General features: G+C 42.3%; 1 protein-coding gene across 2 annotated transcripts in view; it reads right to left on the bottom strand.

Moving 5' to 3' along the window:
• Nucleotides 1-1,392: 1,392 nt before the first annotated feature.
• Nucleotides 1,393-26,025, bottom strand: part of HIVEP3 (HIVEP zinc finger 3) — a 72,379-nt gene continuing 47,746 nt past the window's right edge. For both annotated transcript variants that reach the window (XM_042439864.1, XM_042439865.1), the window contains exons 4-7: nucleotides 25,272-25,447; nucleotides 11,335-11,433; nucleotides 4,149-5,185; nucleotides 1,393-2,497 (exon numbers count right to left, since the gene is read on the bottom strand). In XM_042439864.1, the coding sequence (XP_042295798.1) occupies nucleotides 1,670-2,497; nucleotides 4,149-5,185; nucleotides 11,335-11,433; nucleotides 25,272-25,447 (2,140 nt within the window). In that variant the 3' untranslated portion in view covers nucleotides 1,393-1,669. The remainder of the gene's footprint in view (nucleotides 2,498-4,148; nucleotides 5,186-11,334; nucleotides 11,434-25,271; nucleotides 25,448-26,025) is intronic.

Raw genomic sequence — 26,025 nt, 5'->3', positions numbered from 1 at the left:
GGTGTACACTGGGAAATCAGCAAGACTACGTAATGCATATTGGTGCCCAATGTGCATTGGTGTCCAGTGTGCAACAGTCACTTTGCCAGCTCTACTACACAGTAACATAATAGCAGCCCTCTACTGGATATGATATTACAAAAATGTCCAGTTCTAATTCCTGCATATCTGCTTATGAAGACATAACTCCCATACTGCATTCTGGCCTTCTTTGTTTCCCTCTTTAAAATTTCCAGAAGTGAGATCAAATGGGATTTTCTGAGACAGGATGCATGGATAATTTTTTGTTTTAAAATACCCCAAACTCAAATGCTAACATACAAGGGGTGAGATCCCAGGCATCTAAGAACCCAGGGTTCATAACTAAGGAGCCTCTCACTCTAGCAGCTGGCGAAAGGCACCCACTAAGGATTGTGCGCATGTGATAAAAATAAGCCACTCACAGAAGGTCAGTTTTAAAGCAGGAATGACTATGAGAAACCAAAAACCTATACTAGGATAGGCAACCTAGGGCCCATTCGATAATTCAGACATTTGCCACCAACCCAGAAACATGACTAATGGGAAGATGTGTGCTGTAGTCTCAAATATCTGGAGGGTATCAGGTTGCCTACCCTTGATCTACACCATTCTCACAACATTTTTGTTTTGTTTTGTTTTTACATTCAAGAGATTTCATTTCCTTCCAATTTCTTTCTTTTCCTTTTTTGAGGGGGACAGGGAGAGGGGTGTGTATCCCTTTTTGCTTCTTTAAGAAAGTGCATTTGAGGGTTGTATGCAAGGTAGGTACCCTCTGAGATCCATTCCTTTTACGGAGGGAAATGATATCTCTTTCAGTACCATTGGGGCCTCCACACACAAAGTAAGTGCTAGTTTCATTTACAATCCAAAGGTAAACATGTCTCTTTTCATTCAAATTAAAGCAGTCACAGCTGTCCTTAAAGCACATTTAGAGGCAATCAGAGAATGCAAATAATAAAAATAAATGATTACAAAATATAAAAAAACATCTTAACAAATATTAAATAAAGCAAGTAATAAATAGGGATGGGAGGATTTTAACTATCTGTACAGGGGAGCAGGGTTTGTTTTCCAATTCATTGAATCATTACCTTTTAAAAAGGGGTTTACTTTCCTAAAAGTTTCAGTGCACTCTTTGGAAATCATTCTAAACCCTTTCCAGCCTGCATTGGTCAAACTCATAGGAACAGACACTGTTGTGATGACGACACCAGTCTAATAAACCCCTTCTATAATTCTCTAATATTTACACCCCAAATCTTAGTTGCAATTTATTTGGTGTGCATTCTCTGAAGATGCCAGCCACAGATGCTGGCGAAACGTCAGGAAGAAACTCTTCTAGAACATGGCCACAGAGCCCAAAAACCCCACAAAAACTATGTTTGGTGTGTGTGTGTGTGTGTGTGTGTGTTTCAAGCAATAACAACAAAAACAAAAAGATATAGAAAAAGGCACATGTACATGTAGAAGTTATAACAGACTGAAAGAAAAAAAAAAAGAATGGAGGGAAGGAAGGAAAACAGCAACAGGCTCTGTAGGTTTGGTTGGATGCTAGAGTTTTCCTTTACCAACGATTATTCTAAAACCAGTATCAGTGACAAAAGTCTATTGGTTAACTTGGGAAGCCGGTAAGAAAAGATGAGAGCAATCAAGTACTTCCTGTCTTGTTCCCCATTTGCCTTGGGGTCAGGCCAAGGCTTGCTTGTCTGAAGGGTGGGCTTCTCTTCCTGCGTGCCCCCCCTGGGGATGCTGCCTCTCCTGAGAGGCTCCTTCTCCTGATGGACAGCTGGGAGGATGAGTGGGTCAATGGAGGCTCCAGCAAGCAGCCAGTGCTGCTGCTCCTGTCCAGGGGCTGCGTGGAGAAGCTGGATATAAAAGTGCAGATGGGTTCCACAGAGATATGTGAGCTGCTGGGCTGTTTCTTCCCCTTCTTGCCAGAGATATCTTTACCAACAGCCAAAGGCTTTGGAGAAGATTCATCCTGTGGGCAGGAACCACCTCTGATGGTTGTACAACTTTCCTGCTCTGAGCTGCCAGATTCAGCAGATGTACTTACCCTGTATTCATCCATAGCCATCTTTTGTTGAAGCTCACCAGTCCTTACTTTCTCTTCCAAATAGCTGCTGCTTTGAAATGTTGGGGTTGCTGATGAAGAAGGAGTTTTTCTGTCCTTTTCTTTTGTTTGGTTGTATTCAGAGTAGTTGTCAAGGGAGCTGGTTTGCAGTGACATCACTGATCCAGATCCCAAGCTGGGATGGCCAATGGGTCTTGCCTGGACCATCTGGATGCCTCCAATTGGAATCATAGGGCAGGGGCTCCGGGGCAGCTGCTGAGAGTGCAAAGGAAGATGACTAAAGATATGCTCTTCCACATGACTTGGAGTATGGATGCGTACTTCATGGGAGGACTGCAAAGGCCTTACACCAAGATGCTGAATGATAACTGGAGAATTTGTTGGGCTCCTTAGTTCTGTTTTCTGGAATGACAGGAAATTAGAAACATATCATTCAACTTCACAGCTTGGAATGTTACTTTAAAGTAGTTAGATGTAGTTCTGAGGGCTCAAGGTAGTTGACTATCACTATAGAAGCATTTTTTTTTAAGTTAAGCCTTTACTTTCTCTGTATTCAAAGATAATTAAATATTTACTTCAATTACTTTAAAAAAAACATTCAAAATCCTACAAACTGCTGGGTTGTGGCATAAAACACTTCTGACAGATTGTGTCACATCCCCTGTAACTGTAATAATAAGCATAAACTTACCATATATTGCAAAAGGAAGGACATTACCCCTCAAGATACTACAATCATGATGTAATTTAGGTATTCTTTAAAGGAAAAGATAGTCGCTTGACATGAATGTCTAGTTATAACCAACTATAGGAGGCAGTGCTCATCTCCGCTTCTAAGCCAAAGAGCCAGAATTGTCTGAGGACTGCTCTGATGGTCATGTGGTCAGCATGACTGCACCAAATGCTGGGCCTGTACAGACAGGCCAAAATAAAGCTGCTTCGGGTCAGTTTGGAAGTATGCTGTTTCAATGATGCATGTGTCCTAAGAGGCCACATTAGGAGGAACTTCCTGAGAGCAAGGGCTGTTTGACAGTGGAACACACTTCCTTGCAGTGTAGTGGAGTCTCCCTCCTTGGAGGTCTTTAAACAGAGACTGGATGGCCATCTGTCGGGGATGCTTTGATTTAGATTTCCTGCATGGCAGAATGGGGTTGGACTGGATGGCCTTTGCAGTCTCTTCCAACTCTATGATTCTATGATCCTAGGCCAGAAGCTGTACTAAAGCTGCACTCCAGTCCTTAGGACTGGTGTGTGGCTTTGGTATGGCTTCTGGCCTCTTAGGACACATGCATCATTGAAACAGCATACTTCCAAACTGACCCAAAGCAGATTTATTTTGGCCTGTCAGTATGGGCCCAGTGCTGTTACCTTCCCACTTAAGTGGTACCTATCTATCTACTTGCATTTGCATGCTTTTGAACTGCTAGAATCTGGAAGTAGTGACAGGAGTTCACCCCATCATGTAGCAATCGAGCCTCGAACTACCAACCTTCTGATCTTCTGATCATCAGAATTCTTTAGTTAATGCAAAAAACAAATTGTTAAGTAACTCTTTATTTGTAGCTAGATACTTCTGCATTCTGGGGTGGAACATATAGAGACTTCAGAGCACAAATTTGGATGCATAAACTAATTAGTTTAGCAGGGCCCAAATTTAGGGGGCGGGGATGACTACGAAAGGGCAATAAATGTGTTCCACTGTGTCTGTTTACCCATTTCTTTCAGTCATTCTTTTTTAAAGAATAGCAATACCAAGTACATTTCTATAATGCTTATCAGTAAACTAGAACTCCCTAAGTGGTTTACAATGTGTAAGTCAACTGTCTCCAACAAGATGGGTATTAATTTATCAATTTACAAAAGGATGGAAGGCTGAGTCAATCTTGATAATCCAGGATCGAACTTACAACATTTTGGCTGCAGTTCTGGCATTTAATCACTGCACCACCAGAAGTCACATCATCTCTTGACTTAAACACACCCACCTTAATTAAGCAAAAACCATTTGCCAGTTGCCGACCCAAAACTTGAAGACCAAAGTTGTACATCTTACCATTTTAGGTTCTTCATACAGCTCCATGCTTTTGCCAAGGGACCAGTGAGGTAGAGGCATCAAAGGTGATATTCCTGGCTGAGATTTACATAAGCTTTGAACTTGTTCATCTGCATCAGACTGGCTACGAGAGAGCAAATCCTCTCTCCCTGGGGATGGATATCGTGAAGGTGGCTCTGAATAGCTTTGGGAGAACATCTTCTTCATGGATAAATATTTCGCTGTTGCTGCATCTCTGAGTGGAGAAACACGCCTCACACTTCGCTCTGGAGGAAGGTAAATCCGTGATGATAGCTCTTGTCTTAGAGAAATGTATCTGCTTGGGGACAGACTACGTAGTGGAACTGCTTCTCTCTCTGGAGACATCCAATGAGAATAGGAGATCCCCAACCTTGCAGAGGGGCTTTTCAGTGAAGATGCTTCTCCTGAAGGTGAAAACCTTTTAGGCGAAGTTTCACTTTTGGTTAATGGATGCTTTTTAGTCAATATTGATTGGTTATTGCCCAGACTACAAGAGCTGGACTTTCTTCTAGAACAAGTGTCTTTGGAGATGGAGAAATCAACTGCTAAGAGCATCTGAGGCTTTGCAATCGATCCTTTCTCAGCAGAAGCTAAGAACACACTGGAAGTCAAAACTGGGCGATGAAGTCTCAAGATGCTGTGGCAGACAGCAACTTCACTGCTGTCAGCTGACCATTTTATTTCTGGTCCCAAGATTGCAGTCTGCTGATTTTGGACAGCACTGTCACTGCTGGAGACAACATCTTCCATTGTAGACAAGACTGTCTTGGTATCTTTTTCTTGATCACCTCTTAGAGAATGCTCTGGGATGGAAGTGTTCTTCATTTCTGAAGGCTTTACACATGACTTCTCTTGGCTCTCCTCCTCTTCCTCTTCCTCTTCTTCTTCTTCCTCCTCTTCCTCCTCATTGTCATCATCCTCATCATCAGACTCTTCCAAGTCTGAAAACTGGTGTTCTTCAAGTAGCTCAGGTCCTTCCTGCCCTTCTGAATCTTTGAAGAGATCTTCACTTGTTCCTAGGGGAAAAACAAATAGCTTATAATATAGGCAGCTTTCAAACAAGGTTTTTCAAAGCCCTGGCTGGAGATGCGAGAGATTGAACTGAACAAGGACTATTCTGATCACAAAGCAAGTCTTGTACTTTTGAGCAATGCCCCCCCCCTTAACAAATGAGAGTAGAATGCATATTATTTGTTTCTAGCATGTATATACTACTTTTTAAAATAGTGGTGCACAACCAGAACAGGTATAATCAAACAGATTTGAAAAGGCTAAATGGACAAGAATTAGTCAGATCCAGAAAATTATTTTTGCTCAAATAAAAAGCTTCACCTTGTATGGCTGAAAAAAAAAGCAAGCCATAAGGTGGAAGTAACAACACAGAAGATGCTCCTCTGCATGACAGCCAAATGAGTTTCAGTAGGCTATGATACAGAAAGCAAAGCTGAGTCACTATATTCTGCACTGATCAGGCCTCATCTAGAGTACTGCATTCAGTTCTGGGTGCTTTATTTAAAGAAGGATATATGTAAATACAAGAGAGTGGGTTCAGAGAAGGGCAATCTGGATGATACTTGGAAGTTTATTGCACGGGCCCTGAAACGGACCCGTTGCGTTCCAAAATGGGGACGCGCATGGGCACGCATGGAACGGGATGGGGCTAATAATTAGAATTTACTGCACACAGGAATGTCGGCGCTGCCGCCGGGTGTTCCAGTCACATCCCGCATCCGTTCCAGAGGGCACCATTTCTGAGATTGGTTAGGTGTATTTGTCCCAGTGTTGTGCTTGTTTCCGGTATCATTACGGTTTTCTTCATGAACAGCTGGCTTGATATAAGTCAGAGCTTGGAAAGTTATTTTGAGATATTAATTAGTTACAGGTCTAAGACTCCTAAAGCAATTAGTTACCATTATAACAACGTTATTTTTAAAGAGTAATTATTTACTAAACCTTGATATTCACTAGTATGTAAAACAGTTCCTTTCAGTTTAGTTTAGTTTAGTTTAATAATACCAGTAGTTCTTTATTTTTAAACAAGCCTAGGGAATGCTCTAAGCTGCTGGCCTCTGGTAGAATGCCCAGGTACTTAGTGAGGCAAACACCACCCTTAGTTATAATGGTAACTAACACCAGTTACAGTTATGCCACAAAAGGAGTGAAGTTATCCTTGATTACATGACAATCTAAACAAAACTTAGTTATGCCTCAAATAATTGTCAAATTAATTAATTACAAATAACATACAGTATTTGTTACTACAGTAGTCAATTTCAAGCTCTGACACAAACACAAACATGTTTGAGGCAGAGAAAAAGAGATCGAGGGCAAGTGTGCATATGCACATACACACACATGTACGTGCATGCAGACACACACACACCACACATACACACACGTCTTGCCTGCATGGGGCAATGAAAACCAGACAGTTAAACACATTCCAGTGGACAGAGGTGTAGCCAACATAAACAGACAGAGAAGGGTTATTGTTTGAAAACTAGTGGATTTCTGCCATGAAGTTGAGATTAGCTCTTGAAATGGACCTAGTCAAGAGCCCAGGCACTGAGAAGGGCCAAGTGCTAAGAAACACCTGCCCCTTTTCTTGGCAGAGCAAACTCCATCAATGTTTTGAGTTGTTGCTGAGGTGCTGACACAGTGTGCTGCTCACAACGTATCACCATCAGCCCAGTTTGGATGCAGGAAATGATGGACAGGATGAAGTAATTATCAAGAAAAATGGGTTCCTTTCAGCATCTTGATTAGTCCTTCCAGCTGTAGTCTTTGCATTCTGCAACCATAAGGCCTCAAGTACTACAGATGTAAGAGGAGCTTCCTGACAGTAAGAGCTGTTTGACAGTGGAACAAACTTCCTTAGAGTATGGTGGAGTCTCCTTCCTTGGAGGTCTTTAAACAGAGGCTGGATGGCCATTTGTTGGGGGTGCTTTGATTGTGAGTTCCTGCATGGCAGAATGGGGTTGGACTAGATGGCCATTGTGGTCTCTTCCAAGTCTGTGATTCTGATTTGCAGGTTTTCCACACACCACTAGAACAAACATTTTGTCTACACTAGCACAAACATTTTTGTCACACTCTCTTCTCTTAAAAGCTTAAACAAGGATACAGCAGTTTGAACCTCTGCCACTGATGGGCACCGCAATTCAAAAGGGATGTTGAAAAACCGGAGCCATGTGTCCAAAGGAGGGCGACTACAATGGTGAAAGGTCTGGAAACCATGCCCTATGAGGAATGCCTCAGGGAGCTGGGCATGCTTAGCCTGGAGAAGAGAAGATTAAGGAGTAATATGATAGCCCTGTTTAAATACTTGAAGGGATGTCATATTGAGGAGAGAGCAAGCTTGTTTTCTGCTGCTCCAGAGACTAGGACACAATGGAGCAATGGATTCAAGCGCCAGGAAAAGAGATTCCAGCTCAACATTAGGAGGAACTTCCTGAGAGTAAGGGCTGTTCGACAGCGGAACACACTCCTTCCTCAGAGTCCAGTGGACTCTCCCTCCTTGAAGATGGTTAAGCAGAGGCTGGATAGCCATCTGTCGGGGATGCTTTGATTTAAATTTCCTGCATGGCAGGTGGTTGGACTGGATGGCCCTTGTGGTCTCTTCCAACTCTCTGATTCATAGAATCATAGAATCTATGAAAATTTTGGCATGTTCTACAAAGAAAACCCAGCTAGTAGCCAAGTTGGAGAGCAGGGAGCAGTATTTTGAGTGAAGCTAATCAGTGATTCTGAGTAAGTTAGCAGACTTCACAATTCCCTCCAGCACTCTGACATTGGAGCAGATGTCCGCTGGCAGACACCAACATGAATGTATCTCCCCTGGGATTGACATCATACTGGAGTGATTTTTTCTTTGGCACTTTTTTCCTCCCCCAGTATAAAACTCTGGCAATGCCTCATCATTCTAAATAGAGAATATTTGTATATGACACAAAATGGAAGGAAGAAAAAGGCAAAAGGAGAGTTTACATTAGAAAGGAGCCCTTTAAAATAAATTAATCTGCAAATGCACTATAGAAGAGCAAAAGGCAAATGTCCCACATCTCAAGACTGTAACATAGCATAAGAAGAACCCTGAAGGATCAGAGTGAAATTGAGTCCAACATCTTATTTCTTTAGTGACCAACAGGGACTGAAAAGAATTTTACTGGAACTGAGATTCTCAATGGAAGTATCCATTTCAGACTCATTGCAAGACAAGGTGCACCTTGGCTCAGAAATTAGCACAATTCAAAACTTTACAATGTGTTTCAGGGGAGAAACCCTGCATACATTTAAAAATGTGAATAATTGAAATGTGTACTGCTGAAATGACAGAAATGTGAAGAATGGCACATTAGTAGAGATTCATTAGGAAAAATGTGTCTGGGAAATGCATTCAAATTTTTGTATGGGACGGAATATTGTGTCCAGTTCTGGGTGCCACAATTCAGAAAAGACGTTGAGAAACTGGAGTGTGTCCAAAGGAGGGCGACAAAAATGGTGAGGGGTCTGGAAACCATGCCCTATGAGGAACGACTTAGGGAGCTGGGGATGTTTAGCCTGGAGAAAAGAAGGTTAAGAGGTGATATGATAGCCCTGTTTAAATATTTGAAAGGATGTCATATTGAGGAGGGAGCAAGCTTGTTTTCTGCTGCTCCAGAGAACAGGACCTGGGACAATGGATGCAAGATCCAGGAAAAGAGATTCCACCTCAACATTAGGAAAAACTTCCTGACAGCAAAGGCTGTTCGACAGTGGAACACACTCCCTCGGAGTGTAGTGGAATCTCCTTCCTTGGAGGTCTTTAAACAGAGGCTAGATGGCCATCTGCTGTAGATGCTTTGATTTGGATTTCCTGCATGGCAGGGGGTTGGACTGGATGGCCCTTGCGGTCTCTTCCAACTCTATGATTCTATGAGCACTAAAGTTAGAATCGTCTAAGTCATTGTATTCCCCAGCACCTGTATAGATATGAGAGCTGTACAGTGAAAAAAGCAGATAAGAAGAAAATCAACTCATTCAAAATGTGGTATTAGAGAAGAGTGCTAAAAATACAAAAAAGAAAAACAAAGGGATCCTTCAACTGATAAACTCTGAAATCCCCCTAGAAGCCAAGATGACCAGGACTTGAGGCTATTGCACTTTGGCCATATCATAAAAAGACATGATTCGTTAGAAAAGACAATAATGTTAGGAAAGGTAGAAGGTAGTAGAAATAAAGGAAGGCTGTATGTCAGATGGACGGATGCATTCAAGGAGGACATGGGACTGAGTTTGCAGGACCTGAGCAGAGCAGTGGAGGTCTTTAAGCAGAGGCTGGATGGCCATCTGTCAGGGATGCCTTGATTGAGAGTTCCTGCATGGCAGAAGGGGGCTGGACTAGATGGCACCTGTTGTCTCTTCGAACTCTACGATTCTATGATTCTATGACAGGAGGTCTTGGAGACTGTCATGAGGTTCAACTTGAGGGTAGGTAACAACAACTGGCTAATGATCTGGGGCATTTAGCATTTACATATCTATACCACTTCATATTGAACTCAGCAATCTCTAAGCAGTTTACAATCTGTAAGCCAACTGGCCCCAACAAACTGGTACTCTTTTACCGACCTATGAAAAGGATGGAAGGCTGAGTCAACCTGGAGCCCTCTGGGATCAAGCTCACAATGTTGTGGTTGCAGTACTGGCACTTAACCACTGTGCCACCAGGACATTAGCACACAACCCTCATTCTCACAGCAAGTGCTGTGTTTTTAAAAAAATAGAAACATACCAGTTTGAGCTATCCATTATTGCACATCTTCACAATTGTGCAACGGAGGATGCTGCTGTTGCTATTGTGCTCTCTTTCTGACTTCCCTTTAACCCCAGCCTCCCTGCCTTAAGCTCTACCCAGCGTGCTTTTTGGTTATTTTATTTTAGTTTTATTTTTAAAGAAAGAAAGAAAGAAAAGAAATAGAAATAGGAAAAAAAACCCAGGCAATCAACCTGCCTGGGAATAGCAAAGGGGAAGGGAGATATGGGGAAAGGAAGAGATATTGAAACCACGCAACTGCAAATTTCGCAACCGTCCTGGCAGCAGTGTTTCACACCTGGGGACTCATGAGATTGCAGCGTCACTGACAGGTTTCCCCCATCAATGAAAAGGGATGTCCTAGCTGCTTTGGGAACACAGCAGCTATGGGTTAGATATGTTGTTATGTGATAAATATTGCCAAAGCCACTTTTTTTTCTTGCTGTAATCACAGTTTAAAAGCCACATGTAGTAATTTCCCTGAGTTCATTTATGATTTTAACATAAGATGCCACACTGAGCACATTCTCAAAAATGGAACTTTCAAACAGAAAACACTAAGTGCTAATGCCTGTTACAACTGAGAGGAAACTGGGTGGACTTATCACAGCTACACTGACATGGAAGACTTTACACTGTCTGTAAGGGGTAGGGAAGGATTGGAAAGAAGGAAAAGGTGAAGAGATCAACTGTGATGTATTTGCTGTAACTGATTAATTTGGGCAATATATATTGCTTGTGTGGGGCCTAAATCGGGATCAGAAGCACAATGACTATAATGTTAAATCCTCCTACCTCCCACCTTAATATTCCAATAGAGCAGTGGTTCTCAACCTTCCTAATTCCGCGACCCTTTAAGACAGTTCCTCATGTTGTGGTGACCACCAACCATAAAATTATTTTCATTGCTACATGCAAATATGTATTTTCCAATGGTCTTAGGTGACCCCCTTGAAAGGGTTGTTCGACCCCCAAAGGGGTCCCGACCCACAGGTTGGGAACCACTGCAATAGAGAGTGGTTCTACCACAGCAATTGTTAGGCCAGGAGTTGATTTAGATGTTCCCAAAATTTCATTTAAAAAAAAAGCTTTCTGGGCAAAACTAAGAAGTGAGCCTTGTTATAGGGTGTACTGCCAAAAAGAAGTATTATTACTGCTACTACTACTAATACTAGAAGTAGCTTCAAAGGAAGCTGTAGCCACTCCCTAGGATTAGCCTATCTATCCACGTTGTCAAATTTTGCCCCTCTTTAAAACAGATAATTTCTCACTTCCCAGTTTCCCATCTAAGAACAGGATAAAGAAGTTTAATGCTTTTTTGCATCCAGATCTGTTATGAATGAAATATACAATACGGGGTAAGATTGTTACCTTCTTCTGTTTCTGGCTCCACCAGTGAAGAAACCAACATACCCAGTTCCTGACATTTTTTGCTGTGGGCTTTCGACTTCATGTGTTTAGTCAGATTCCCTGAAACAAAAAAGAACATGTGCATTTGTCAATAGTTTCCATGCAGTGCAGTGGCAAGTGTCATCCTTTACAAACTGCATTCCTGCCAGATCAAGAGGCAGCTAGCTGTCCTTGAACAATTTCTCCTCTCTTACCCTGAAGCAGCTCCTTTAAGTGGCTGTGCACATGTTTAGTTGCCTGTTTCCACAATGACTAAGATGAACTTCCACAACAACCATCTCTCATGCAGACACAGAAAAAAAAGAGAGAAAAGCAGACAAGCACCTGCTGGGTACTGCAGGAAAAGTGCCATTTGCCATTGCTCTCTGCTGTGACACTTGAAAGAGGCAGAGACATGGAAAGCCAGGTAAGAGAAAGGCTGGTTAGTGGCATGGCCCATCTTTTTCACAACTTGTCACAGCACATATGGCACCAGTCATTATCATGCTCAGTGAGGTTAAGTCTCCTATCTGGAGACAAAATCAAAAACTCCAAAGCTTGTTACTTATGATGAAATTGTAGGGTGGGGGGGAGACAATAGAAATAAATTGGAGAAGTAAATGTTATTGGACTGCATCTCTAACCAACCTAGCTAGCATAGCCAATGGGGAAGGATGCTGGATGTTGCAATCCAACCTACCTAAAGGGTCAAACATTCTTCATTTCCTTTTACAGGAGATATTGCTATACACAGTTACATTAATTTTTTTTAAAGGAACTAACTTTGTATCCAGTTCTGATTAGGCTCTGACATAACATCAAACCATGGTTTGGTGCAGTACAAACTGAAGGGCTGGAGCAATGTGCCTCCACTGTTGGCCGCTCCTTCAATGGGATCTCATTCTTCTCATTGCTATCATGTGCCAAGGAGAGAATGGGTGAACCTAAGGCCATTACTCTCAGATATGTTGTCACTGTCAACCAACTTAAACCCTTTAGGCCAGACAGTGATTAAGCCAACATGTGGCAAAAGAAAAAGGAAGAAATCAAAGCAATGAAACCTAGTGGTTACTAATTAGAATGCTGGACTGAAACTGGAGATCCTGGTTTTGGTCCTCAGTGAGCCATGAAACTAATGGGGTGATGAAGAGGAGAGTCACCTGCCCATAACCAGGCCTACTCCTCTGAAGTATTGTATGTACAAAGTGGGGAGGAGGAAAGTCATTGGATAATATAACAGTAATAAATAAATAAAGTGATCAGGCAGACCCAGCTCCACCAGGGCTAGCCTGAAGGAAGAGACTCCTCCCTCCTTAACTGTCATCTTCCGGCCTTAGAGGGAGTGATCAGGCAGACCCAGCTCCATCAGGGGTAGCCTGAAGGAAGAGGCTCCTCCCTCCTTAACTGTCATCTTCCGGCCTCCTATTCCCCTCCAGCTATGCTCTGACTGTGTGGGGGAGAGGCTTGCATACCCTAACGAAGTTGTGAGCTATGCTGGTGGTGGTATAATAGCCACCGGTAGGGCCTTCCATACCAGATAGGTCACATCCGAAGGGTCTGACCAAGAACGCCAAAGGGCAGGATGGGCTCTCTAGCCTTATGGCAACCATCCTAGGAGAAGGAAAACTCTAATCCCAAACCCGGGCAGATGGTGCTTGTCTAACCCTGTAAGGTCAACCATCTAAGAGAAGGAAACTCTAACCAAACCTACGACCCGAGGACCTCGCTGCCATTGTCCATGCTTGTCAAGGCCTCAGCAGTCGCACCTCTGGTTTAAAGGGTGAGGCCAGTTCTGTGCACGCTGCACTCCACCAGAAAAATCCATTGCACAGGCTGGAAGGATACATCCAATGTCATCAATGCGCTTGTAGAAAGCACGAATAGTCCTTCCTGAATCTTCATTCGCGAAGTAAAGCCACAACAAAAATAAATAAAAAAGGTTGCTCTGTACAGCTGACTCTCTCACAATTACTGTTTCTTAGAAAATTCAAACCAGGCACAGTGTGGTTTGAAAAATATTAAGAGGAAGGAATGTGCTTGGTTACTTGGCTTGCTTACTCAGCACAGACCATAGTTTTAGGGTGTCTATTACTTGAGGTGGAATGGGAAGAGATACAGGGAGTTTAGCTGACTAGTTTGCAGTTTGTCATCAATGTCACATCATTTTCTCTGTATTATAGAATTCATTCAGCTAGCTTTGCCATATATTAAGTTAAATGATACATCAATTTTGTTTAAAAAACCATGACTGCATTTTGAATAAAAAGGGATGATTACTCAGCTTCTCATTACTCAGTGTGACTCTATAGATGTGAACAATCTGTGGGGTAGGAGTGATGGTATTGCCCCCCCCCCCACCTGAAACCTGCCGGGGGCCACATGAAACCTTTAGCAGCTGCACTAAATTGTACTTCTTAGAGCCTAATTTGCCCCTCTGCCTTGCCAGGTTGAAGGCATCAGGGTCTGAGAAACAGGCGAGGTGCATGTAGTCTGTAACCTATATGTTGGCTGTCACTGTTCTACAACATACTGGATTGCCAGATGAGGGAAATGGGCCAGAAGAGATGCAGCCGATGAAGAGTAAGGAGCTACTGATGTGGAGTTGATGAGCCCACTTTAAAAAACCAATTTCTTCTCAATGAGGTGCTACATATACATTACTTCAGTGATAAAAATAAATTACAAATGGTAGGATATCTCTGCAGCTGTGGCAATGCCTGAATGTTGACTTCTCATATCATATATATCATATGATGGGTCTAGGTCTGCATTGTACAGGTCAGTGGATATTCAAACAGGAGTCTTCTCCAATCCTACCTACAAATAGTGGGGACTGAACCAAGGATGTTTTGAAAGTGAAACATGTCTTCTGTCACTGGAATCCCAGGACTCAGTCTTTAAAACATTGACCATGGAAAAGAGCAAAAATCCCCGTCCTCAAAGGAAAGGATTTTTCTGTCCAATCCAAGTCAGGAAAGGATTTGCGAGTCTAATATTCTGTCAGTTGAGCCACACATTGTAAACCTCAGAACGTTACAACTTATTGTGGCTACACCAAGCTTTATCACCACTATGCCAGATATCTTAATGCAGGGTCAAAAGGTGGCCTGAAAGATTCCCTCTACTGCACTGATGTCTTGAAATCACCATAAGTCCTCTTTCCTGAAACAAGAGACAAAGGTATGACAAGGTTTGATAGAGAAGTCAGACTAAAGGAATGAGGAACATGAGCAGAGAATATTGCAGATTGAAGAGCTACATGCCAGAACACTACTGTTCTCTCTTAACCTCTCCATATCTCTTCTGTGGACTGAGAACATTAACGATATGAAAGTATGTACATCCTTGATTATATTACTTCAAGACATGTTTGTCTCTGAGCATTATCTCAACATCTAGTTGGGGTTTACAAAATGCAATCTAACAAGCTGACATAGGCAAGGCTCTCCTAACTGCTAGCAAAATATTCCTGCAATCTGATGAAATGAAAGATTCAATGAAAAAGAGAAGATAACCAGTTGCTCTCTTTATGATGGGTGGGAAAGTACAGCCCACAACCCTGTTTTCATGGCCCCAAAATCACCCAAGACTTTCTTCTCCACAACTTTAAAGTGAAAATCACCCTCAAATGGTTCTAAACTGCCAATTATTGTGCTTTGAGATCTGAGAACATTAGTTTTTCTCAAGGCATTTTTATAGTTGTATGTCAAAAGGGACACCAGCCCTAACTTTTCGACACTCAGTGGAAGCAAATGAACACAAACAATTTAAATAATGAATACAAAACACAAATTCAGATTTAGAAGTTACTGAAATGCTGACTACGATTTAAGTGAATCTGAATGCAAACAGTAGAACACAGTTGTATATTATATGAAATAATTCTTAGGATTTTTCTGAACAGCCTCTTACCAGTCTCTCTCTCTCTCTCTGTGTACACTGTGACATGTGCAAACAAAAATCTTCAGACATCCACAGACCAGGGCTTAATGCTTAGAAACTGCTAGGTCCATGATCTGTAATACCCCTCAAACCCAAACTGGAAGTTGTTCTTAAGCCCGCTTCTAGTTCTGTAAAATTACTGAAGCAAGGGACAAGGCATCTGTGTGGCTGGGCCTCATTCTGAAGAAGTGCTACTCCTGGAGGCATCCAAATGCAGCAAGATTTTTAAAATGTTATTTATTTGTTTGTTTTGTCTTCCTTGCCACAATTTTCAGTGTAGGAAGTCCAGGAGCAGGCATGAGCCCCATAAAAATCAATGCATGCAACTAACAGACCTTTATGATTCCTTCCTCCGATTTAGTGGGTCAAGGAGGACAGTTTGGAATTGAAATCACATTGCTCCAAGACTGAAACCTGGCACAAATTATATTCAGACTTCCTTTGAGAAAACTGGGGTATATGTGTGTATGTGTGATGGTCCATGTTCCATTGCAAAACAACTAGCCTTGCAAAAAGGTGTTGGCACTCAGAGGAAGGAGAGGAAAAACTCTTTTACTACCTAATATAGCAATGAATGAAAAATATGCACTTCTCAATCTTGTCTAATTCTACATATGCTTGCCCTTTTTAAAATGTTCTGGTATTAGTAGTATAAAGACATTTTAATGGAGAAGGAATCATGTGATGTTAGCAGATGTGCTAAACTGCAACTCCCAGTATTCTTCACCAGCTAGGAGTTGCACTCCAACTGCATCTGAAGGCCACATGATTCCCACCCACTTTAACGCTTTCTCTAACTCACAGCAAACTACACACACACACACAGTGATTAAAAAGCAAACCATTATGACTTCTGAATTTGTCTTGGATCTCATAAGATGTAGTTAATTACTAAACATATACATATAGTCACTGAAGTGATTAACAACTTAAGAGATATAGGAGATTATCACATGGGAGAGGAAAATGTCCTTTTCCCATGCTTAATTCGTGTTATTAGCGTGATTGGGGTGGGGTGGGATTATCACACTCTGTGTGCTTATCCCAGTGAGATAAGTACATGAGTGTGTGATAATCTTTGCCCCAATTGTGGGATTAACATGAATTAAGCATGGGAGAAGAACGCTTTCCTCCTATGTGATAATCTCCATAAAATCAGCTAAACATGTCAACTCCCACTTTCTTCAGTTGCTAAAGATGAAACTAAGCTAAATCTGAGGTGGCAGTGTCGAACACTGTGGCCCTATCTGCATGTACCAAATAAAATGTCCTTCCCCTGTCCTTTCGGTGGGGAGTCGGGACAATGAACGACCCACACCGCAGTCCTGGTAAGAATAGTTTTGACAATGTCTGGCCAGTTCAGCAATGAACCTGGGGTATATCCTCCTTATAAAAGAACACACCACAGGGACGTAGCCAGGATTTTGGGAAGGGGGGGTCCAGACTAAGTGCCACCGTTATAATGGGGTTTGGGTGCGGCAGTGCCCAAGGGGGGAGGGGGGTCCGGATCCCAAGGGCTATGTCCCTGCACACCTTTTGCTTTTCTGGAAGATCCAGAGCCCTCCATTGCAACACTGGGTGGATGTTAGCAACACTCCCACCAGCCTGGTGCAGCCACGGTGGCAGCAAGTCATCCACTGTAGGGTCAGAATGAGGTGCCCAGCCATAGGATTGATGCTGACCTCAAAGCATTCTGACCTCAGCGCAAGCAACTCATTGTGGCAGCAGTCCAGCTGAGCAGTATTGTGGGTTGTGCATGCAGACAGCCATTCAGGATTGCAACAGGAGTGCCCAGGTAACAGGGGGGCTTCAGAACAGCTCAGGGGCCAGAATACCCTCGGCTTCTCCAAGAGTATTCTGGCCCATGCAGACACCACCTGTGTTTTCAACATTCTTCAGTGGAAGATGGCATTGTCCTCTAAAATGAAGTCATGCCAATCTAGAGCTTGTTGGTAACAGCTGTACTGAAAACACCAGTCAGCAATACATGATCACACCTTTGTGATTCAAAGCACTGCATCACCTGTAAGTACTTTGAGCTACCCTTTTACATGTGTTACAGTGTATTTCCATGGCGGAGTACAGATTCAAAGCCTGGTCTCCTAGAGTTCTAGTCCAATACTCAAAAGGATGTGGGATAAGGCAAAACTGACAGAATTTCCCCTCATTCTGAGGAGTTTGAATACTCAGCTCTTAAAAGTTTGGCTTCTGAGTCCTGCTTTCTGCAGACACAGTCAGGGGTATCACTATGTTGGTGTTGGGGATGCAGGCCACACTGAGCGACACCCGAAGGGGGGCTGACACCACTGATCCCCATATGTCTTTTTTGGCTGAATGTGGTGCGCCATTCACCCACGTCCCTCTAAAACCCTGGAGCTCAGGAGAAGAGAAAGCACGAGTGGCGCAAGGCTCAGAAAGGAGAGGCCTCAGGTTTTGTTTTGTTTTTACTTTTTAAAATTTTCTCTAAAAACACAGTCTCTAACCAAATGTTCACTTTAATCACATGATTACATCCATGCTTATGATATTGTAATTTAAAAGCATAATTGTAATTTTTTCTAGTTGTTTTTATCACGGCTATTGCCATTACATTCAGTGAGATGGGATTATGATTTACAAATAACATTGGTACATAAAACATTTCTAAGGATTCTGTATGGTGTGACATGGGAGGAGGTCAGTGAAGGAGAATGCCACCATGCGTTGCCCCACTGGGTGATGCCAACCCTAGTGATGCCACTGGGCATGGTTATGGCACTTAATTAGAGCTGCTACTCATTTTTCTGAACGGCTCTGCCTTTTGAACAGCAACATTTCAGGTAGATGAAAATATGAAAATATGGTTCTCTCGGTGCTAGGGGTGTCCCTATCTGCTGAAGTGTAGATGGCAGACAAGTTCTTTAAGTTCATTACAGGTAAGACAGTGACAAAACATGCACATTTCTTCATAAATTCAAAGGAAAATATTTCAGATTTTAAAGAAGGAATGTAAGAGAAAGTGAACATATTTGTGTGTGCGCGCGCATTGTGTATGTGTGCATTCACATGAATGCAAAATGCAAATCTAAACTATGTGCCCCCAATAGTAGATTTATAGACCGTTCATAATTTTGGGTGCATGCACAAAAGGAAATCAGGGTAAGGTTCATTTCTGTTCTGCTGTTTTCAAAATAAAGCAAAATAAAATTTTGGGGAGGCTGGGTGAGCCAATGTTGCATCACTGAACCAGGGGATTATTCATTTAGCCAGACTTTCACTTTAATCCTATCACAAGATAGGAATATAGATATCTCTTGGTTTTCCTTTTTCTCATGTTCATATGCTATGTATTTGGCTTAATTCTGATTTTAGATAATGAGCTAAAATAAAATCCTCACTAATTGTTAAGAGATGCCAAATTTCTCTTTTACATTTTTCCCATATTTGGAGACCTCACTAAAACTGAAACAAAATTCTCCCCATCCCAACCAAAAAGTACCTTCCATCCCTATTTATTATGTTAAGATGGAACATGTTAGGACAGGACTGTGTTAGGATAGAACATCAATTAGTATTAGGAGGCTGGAGTAAGGCTGGTGGGGATAACAGGAAGAAAATATAACCTGAAAAATTCCCTTATTAACGCAATTCTTTTGGTTCCTTGGGAATTCAGACAAATAAGAATGACGCCAGGCTCAATGTTAAGTATTCCATCAGAAACAAAAAGTTTAAACTTGCTGTATAAAGATGATCATTATCAAAATTAAAACAAAACAAAAATTTAAAAACACCAAGCAGCAGATTATATACAATTTTGAACATTATGGCATAACTATGGATTTGAAACAAATAAAAATCGAGCCAAACTGAAAGAAATAGGAAAGGAAAGGGAAAGCAAAGTTAGCCATATATAATGAACATGATCTACGCAAAGTGAATTACTTAAACAATATATATTTCAGAAGTAGGGAACTTTGGCGGGTTATAGACCGCCGCTTTGAGGCGGTCTGCCGCTGCCGCCGTTTGGTCCGTAAGGGAGCCGTCGCAGCCACAATGGAGCTTCTTTCTGCGGCGCCCTAATGACGTCACGAGGCACCGCTGGTGCACTCGCGACATCATTAGCGCTGCGACACGTCTGGATGCTATGCGTCCGATACGTAAACATGGCGGCCACCATGTGGAAGGGGTGCCGCCATGTTGTATGTATGGAATACGTACTAGGGTTAGGGGGGTGCAGAAGCACCGCCCCTTCCTAACCCTAATACGTATTCCATACGTATTTTTTGGCGGTTTGTAACCCGCCCATGTATCTTTTAAACACCTCTTTTAAACACTGAAATCTATGGTGCTTAGAAGTGCTCAACTAAATAAATTTGTAGCTCAGGATAAGCCTTTTACCAATTCATGAAACACAGGCATAATCTATTTTGTCTTCACCATTCTTTAAAAATGGATTATATTTTAAATTACATCAATTCACCTGCGTTCCTCACCCAGCTATGTATTACACACAAATGCATCTAACAAAATCTCAGTAGCTGTTTGCTCAGCCTCCCCCTGTTATTTCAGGGGAAGTTGTTTTCAGATTAAGCTGCTGGGAAGAGGATACCACCTTCATTTTTCTTATTGTCCAATGATAATCTGCAACTCCAGGTTTAGAAAATAGAAACCGTTTCCAAATCTACTTGGTGGTAATGGCTCTCAGTCACAGGATCTCAGAGGAGTTTATCAGACAAGGGAAACTGGAAGTATAATCCAATGGCAATCTGAATTCAATCATGGGGTTTAACGTTATTGCGTGATAACCCACTGCACGCAATTTCGGGCAATGGGAAGTCAGTCCAAACGTAATCATGGGGTTTCATGTTATTACGTGATAGACTGCCACACACAAATTCAGGCAATGGCAAGCTATTTTCGGGCAATGGGAAGCCAGTTCAAACACAATGCGCATTCACGTAATTGCGCTAAACTAGCGACTTTAAGTGAATGCGTTCTGGCCCCACTTTCTTTTCATTTGAATTTAAGAGAAATTCCTCCCATTTGATAAACTCCATAGAATTATATATTTCCGTGGAGATTTTATCCCATTCACCCCCCCCCCAAAAAAAACCACTCTCATAAATTCAGAATTCCAGCTACAGTGGATAAACTACTTTAAAAAAGTGTACCCCATTATTTCATGATTGTGTCATATCACAAAACATAGCATGGTTGTCAGCAACACAGAAGGGAGCAGTTCTGCTTAGCATGACTGGTCTCAGGTTTTAGTAGTGTCATCACTTGCAGCAAAGCAGTAATTTGGAAAGCCATTTCAAGGATACTAATAGAACTACCTACTGACATGAGGGATGGCCAGGATATCCTAAGGACTGCCCAACTCCACAGGTACCATTTCCCCAAGAGTCCCTGGTTTTGGTTACCATGATATCTGAAATACTGCACAGAGATGTAGCTGGGGAATTAGGACAGGATTTGCAGTGTAACACAAACATTGTGAAGACTTCTCAAAGGTAGGATTTATCTGTGTCAGCTCTTAGGTAGCAGATTCCAAACAACCCTCAAGGATGATCGTTTGCTTCAAGGTAATGCTTTACTTCATGTTGTCTATTCTTTTATTTATGATACTATTGTATTTAATGATAGTTTATATTTCAAAAAATGTATGGGGCTTTGGAGACCAGTTAAATTTAAAAAGGTGGGAATGAAATACTTGAATAAGCAAAAATAAATAAATACCGCATGTGTATGTTCCATATGTGGGTCTTGTCCCTCTCCCAAAATATTGGAAGGCAAGAAATAAAGGAAACTGGGACAAAGGGCTCCATGCACAGAATGAATCTCCTTTGAAATGTTGCATTTGCTCTTTTGTGCAGTTAGCCACTGCTGTGAAGCCACATTCTTGCACCATTTATAATTTTGCCCAAAAATATGGTTTTCTTGGCAGGACTAGAATCATCCTGAACCACAGGCGCATTACAGTCAGGCTGGGCCAGAGAACTATTTTTATAAGATGACAAGGGTTGGCAAAAGTCCAAACATAACCCCAAATTTAGTATTTTCTGTTGTTTCAACTAGTGTATTGTTGGCACATGACACTCAGAAACACAGCTGGACATTACTGGGGCATCATCTAACCCTACAGAACAACACATTAATATTCAGATGGTTTAAATAGCATAAGCTTCACCTTTAAGTCTTTGATCCATCTAGGCTAGCAATGGTCAGGATTCAATGGCGTATGCCTTCTAGGTACCACTACTTACATCAGAATAAACTGAAGTCCCTCAACCCTGCAACTTTCACCCACAGAAGATTGGGAAACTCTATTGAGCATACTTCTGGCATCATTGAAAGCTGAACATCTTTATCAATAACTTGGATGACAGAATTGGGGGCATACTTATCAAATCTGCAGATGACACTAAATTAGGAGGAGGAGTAGCTAATACCTCAGAGGACAGGATCAACATTCAAAATGACCTGAATAGACTAGAAGGTTGAGCCATAGCTAACAAAATGAGATTCAATATGGAGAAATGTAAGGTACTGCACTTAGGGCAGAAAAATGAAATGCACAGATATAGGATGGGGGATGCCTGGCTTAAGAGGACTACATGTGAAAGGGATCTGGGAGTCCAAGTAGACCACAAATTGAACATGAGTCAATAGTGTGATGCAGCAGCTAAAAAGGCCAACGTGTTTTTTAGGCAGCATCAATAGAAGTATAGTTTCTAGATCAAGGTAAGTGACACTCTATTCTGCTCTGGTCAGACCCCACCTGGAATATTGTGTCCAGTTCTGGGCACCACAATTTAAAAACAATGTGGAGAAACGAGCTGGTCCAAAGGACGGTGACTAAAATGGGGAAAGGTCTTGAAAGCATGCCCTATGAGGAAAGACTCAGGGAGCTGGGAATGTTTAGCCTGGAGAAGAGAAGGTTAAGAGGTGACATGATAGCCCTGTTTAAATATTTGAAGGGATGTCACATTGAGGTGAGAGCAAGCTTGTTTTCTGCTGCTCCAGAGAACAGGTCATAGAACAAATGGATGCAAGCTCCAGGAAAAGAGATTCCACCCCAACATTAGGAGGAACTTCCTGACAGTAAGGGTTGTTCGACAGTGGAACAAACTCCTTCCTCAGAGGTCTTTAAGCAGAGGCTGGATGCCATCTGTCGCATATGCTTTAACTGAGAATTCCTGCATGGCAGTGGGTTGACTGAATGCCCCTTGTGGTCTCTTCCAACTCTATGATTCTATGGTTCTATGACTCATGTAGCAAGAGAGGGAAGAAAAACCTAAAACTACTAACATTAAACACAGAAGTACACACTGGATCTTGGCCTGTACTTCAAATTCTAACTGTTCTTCAAATACCATGTTGAGTATTGCTTCAAAATATCAAATAGAGGCTTTTCTGAACTCTGTTCCATGAAACCCTTCTATGTAGACATGCAAGGCAAGGATAAGCATTTGATCACCTGTACTCCGCCACTGAGCTTTTTAAGGCCTCATTTCTACTACGATATAAATCGCAGTAGGATTCAAGGTACATGACCCTAGTTCCCATTTGAAATTGATCCTGATTCTTATCAGATCGATTTCAAAGGCGAAAATGTGGGTCAAAACCCTAAAAACCTGAGGTTTCCTGACACCACTTCCAAAGTGGTGTTTTTGGGGATTAATCATTTTATTGTAAAATAAATCGATTCATCCCAGTGGAAACCACTGGCAGATTTGCATCTACCGCCGATGACAGGGAGATGGCAGCGGAAGCTGCGATGGCCCCTGCCACCTCCCTGTCACCAGCATTCCCTCCTTCCCTCCTCCTCCTCCTTCTCCCCCTTCCTCCTCTGCCCTCCCTGCCTACCTGGGAGCTGGTGGCTGGGGCTCAGCAGCTATCAGGGCTTGATGTGTTGGTCCTCTCCTCCAGTCCTCCTCCTCCCCCATCCGGACCATTCCCCACTGCCTGGCCTCCTTCTCCTTCTCTGCCCCGGTAGGCCAACATAAGAAGGAGGCCAAGGAGGAAGGAGAGGCAGCAGGCCTGGAGGATGGAGGATGCGCTGCATGTGTGCCTCCTTACTCCAGGCCCCCGCAAAGGAGGGGAGAGAGGCAGGATGGGAGTACGGAGGCAGGCACACACACATGCACGTATGCACGCCCTCCATCCTCTGTCCTCCGGGCCTGCTGCCTCTCTACTTCTACCCTAGCCTCCTTTTTAGGCCGAGCAGGGGGGAGCACCATGGAGGAGGAGGACTGGAGGAGAGGACCGCCGCCGTTGGGCCCCAGCCACCAGCACCCAGGTAGGCAGAGAGGCCAGGGGAGGAAGGAAGGGGAAGAGGAAGAGATCCAAGGGTGGCATTAGGGAGGGAGATCCATGGGGTCCCTCTGGGGCCTCTGCCATCCTTAGATCGCTGGATCTTAAGGTAAGAAGGGGGGGAGAGAGAAGGAAAGGGATGGCTGCTTGTCTTCCCCAATGGGAATGACAAGCGTGCCAAAAAAGGCACTGATTCCAAACAGGCCCTCTTTCCATAATTGGGACGAGGGGCCTTTTGGAATTGGGTTTCCCTCATGGCAGACCCTGAAATGGATGCGGGTTATTCCCCCAGTGGGAATGGGCCCTAAAAATAGAAACAGGAAGAATCCAGATGGAATACTACAGATAAATATGGAATTCTACCAATAAATTCAAACACTCATATTTACATAATACATTATTCTGAATTCCTCTCCCAAAGTTAGATAACACCCAAATTAAGATATGTACATGTCTATTTTACTGTAATGTGTAGGCTTTCTTGATATCCTAGGCACAGGCCTATAGGTGTTGGTGCAGCAAACTGGCACCAAGAAGTCTATACTGAAGCCCAGAACAAAAATAATCCAATAGAACCTGCTATTGGATCATGTAAATCATCCACCCACTGGAAAGCACCTTCTACTACTAAATCCACTCCACTTCCACTCAAGGTATAACTTCAAAATTAATCCAAATTTCTACCTTCAGGAGAATTTAGTGGCAACAGTGAGAACTATTGGCAGGTAAGTTTTCCTAAATCCTAAACCAATTTGGAATGATGGCAGCTGTTAACAAGTCACAAGGAAATTCTCACACAAGTCCCTTGCTCTTGAACACAGTATGGTGTGTGTTGGAATCCCTTGGGTTATTGGGACCAACATGAGCATTATATGCTGGCTAGCATTATGTTCACATGTGATGGTGCGTTTTCTTTTTAAACCCCCCTACTCCTCAAAAATTGTCATTTGGACAAATTTGGTAACCTCTCAGTTTGTGTTCCTTAAGTTTATGGTTCAGTGACACCTTATTTTATCTCTGCTTATCTCTGCAAGACAAATTAAGAACCTCCCTTGCCTGACAGTAAATGAAAAGGGAGGCTGTAATAAAACTCATGGAGCTGGAAGCTTCAAGAGAAGGAAAAGGAGCAGCACTTGCAAGAACAGCAACCCTGCAGGCTCTAGACAGGAAGCATGCTTGGGGAAATACTTCTTGATGCATAACGTTTTGCAGGCTAGGGAAGTAAAGGTTCAAAATAAACAAAATATGTATTCCTTTAAAAACACTTGGTCATTGGGCATAAGGCACACTCAACAATTTGAATGGTCCCTTTGGAGTCTCACAATTGAGTGGCCTTTCCCTTACAACTAAGTGCTGTTTAGTTGGTATTTCAATTGTTGCACCAGGAGGAGAGTATTTCGGTTTCAAAACCATCTTGCAAATAAAGCACAGGAATAGCTTATAACACTGCAGGCATGTTCCAACAAAAGTCTGCCATGCTGCCAGGTGAATCAAGCACATTGCAGTCTTGCTTTAGCATTCCTCATCCAATATCACCCAATTAGAGGTTCTACACCTTATATTAAAAAATAAAATTCAAAGCATTTTAGCATCCCTTTCCTGCTTCACTAGCACTTCCACAAGACCTTCATCTAACAAGCAGATGCACTAAGAGTATGAATTTTTATCTGACTGGTGCTTACCTTTGGTTTTAAAAGCAAAGTTACAGTACTTGCAGACATATGGCCTGACGTCTGTGTGCGTGCGAATGTGTTTCTTCAGCATGCTGGGTTTCTTGCAGCGAATTCCACACTCCTCACATACATACTTCCCACGTCCACGGCCTCGCACATACACATACTCTTCGTTTGATTTGTACCTATGAGCAATAGGGTGTCATGGTAACAGAAACAAAAGATTCCCACCTGAAAAGTAGTAACAAGTCTCATATATACACACACATGCACACACACACACATATACACGTGTGTGTGTGTGTGTATCCATCCATCCCAACATACAATCCCACTGCTTTATTCATGGTTACAGGCAAAATGTTTTTGCAAAAGATCTGCTGAATGATAATCAAGGAATAATGAAGCTGCATGTGTGGGGCATGAAGGAGCACCATGATATGCATGGATGGAGCTTTCCTTTATATAGCCACAATCCCTCCATTAATTTCACTGGAGACAGCCCATTTTCATGCATGTTCTTTACTTTCCATACTTGGAAAGAAAGTTAGTGTTGCACAGAGCTTGGAAAGTTATTTAAATATTATTAGTTACTATTACAATTCATCCTAGAGTTGTTCATTATCTTTATGGGTCTGTTAAAAAGCAATTCTTGTTATTCCAAGGTTAACCAAAATGAACACTGTTAACTTTTAAAATAGTTATTTTCAAAAAATGTCAAGATACTACAAATTGTTGGCCTAAAAAGCATAACTTAGCAGCA

This window comes from Sceloporus undulatus, chromosome 9, assembly GCF_019175285.1.
Source record: "Sceloporus undulatus isolate JIND9_A2432 ecotype Alabama chromosome 9, SceUnd_v1.1, whole genome shotgun sequence".
Taxonomy (NCBI): domain Eukaryota; kingdom Metazoa; phylum Chordata; class Lepidosauria; order Squamata; family Phrynosomatidae; genus Sceloporus; species Sceloporus undulatus.
The sequence above is the reverse complement of the archived record's forward strand: the minus strand, read 5'-3'. Positions and strand labels throughout refer to the sequence as shown.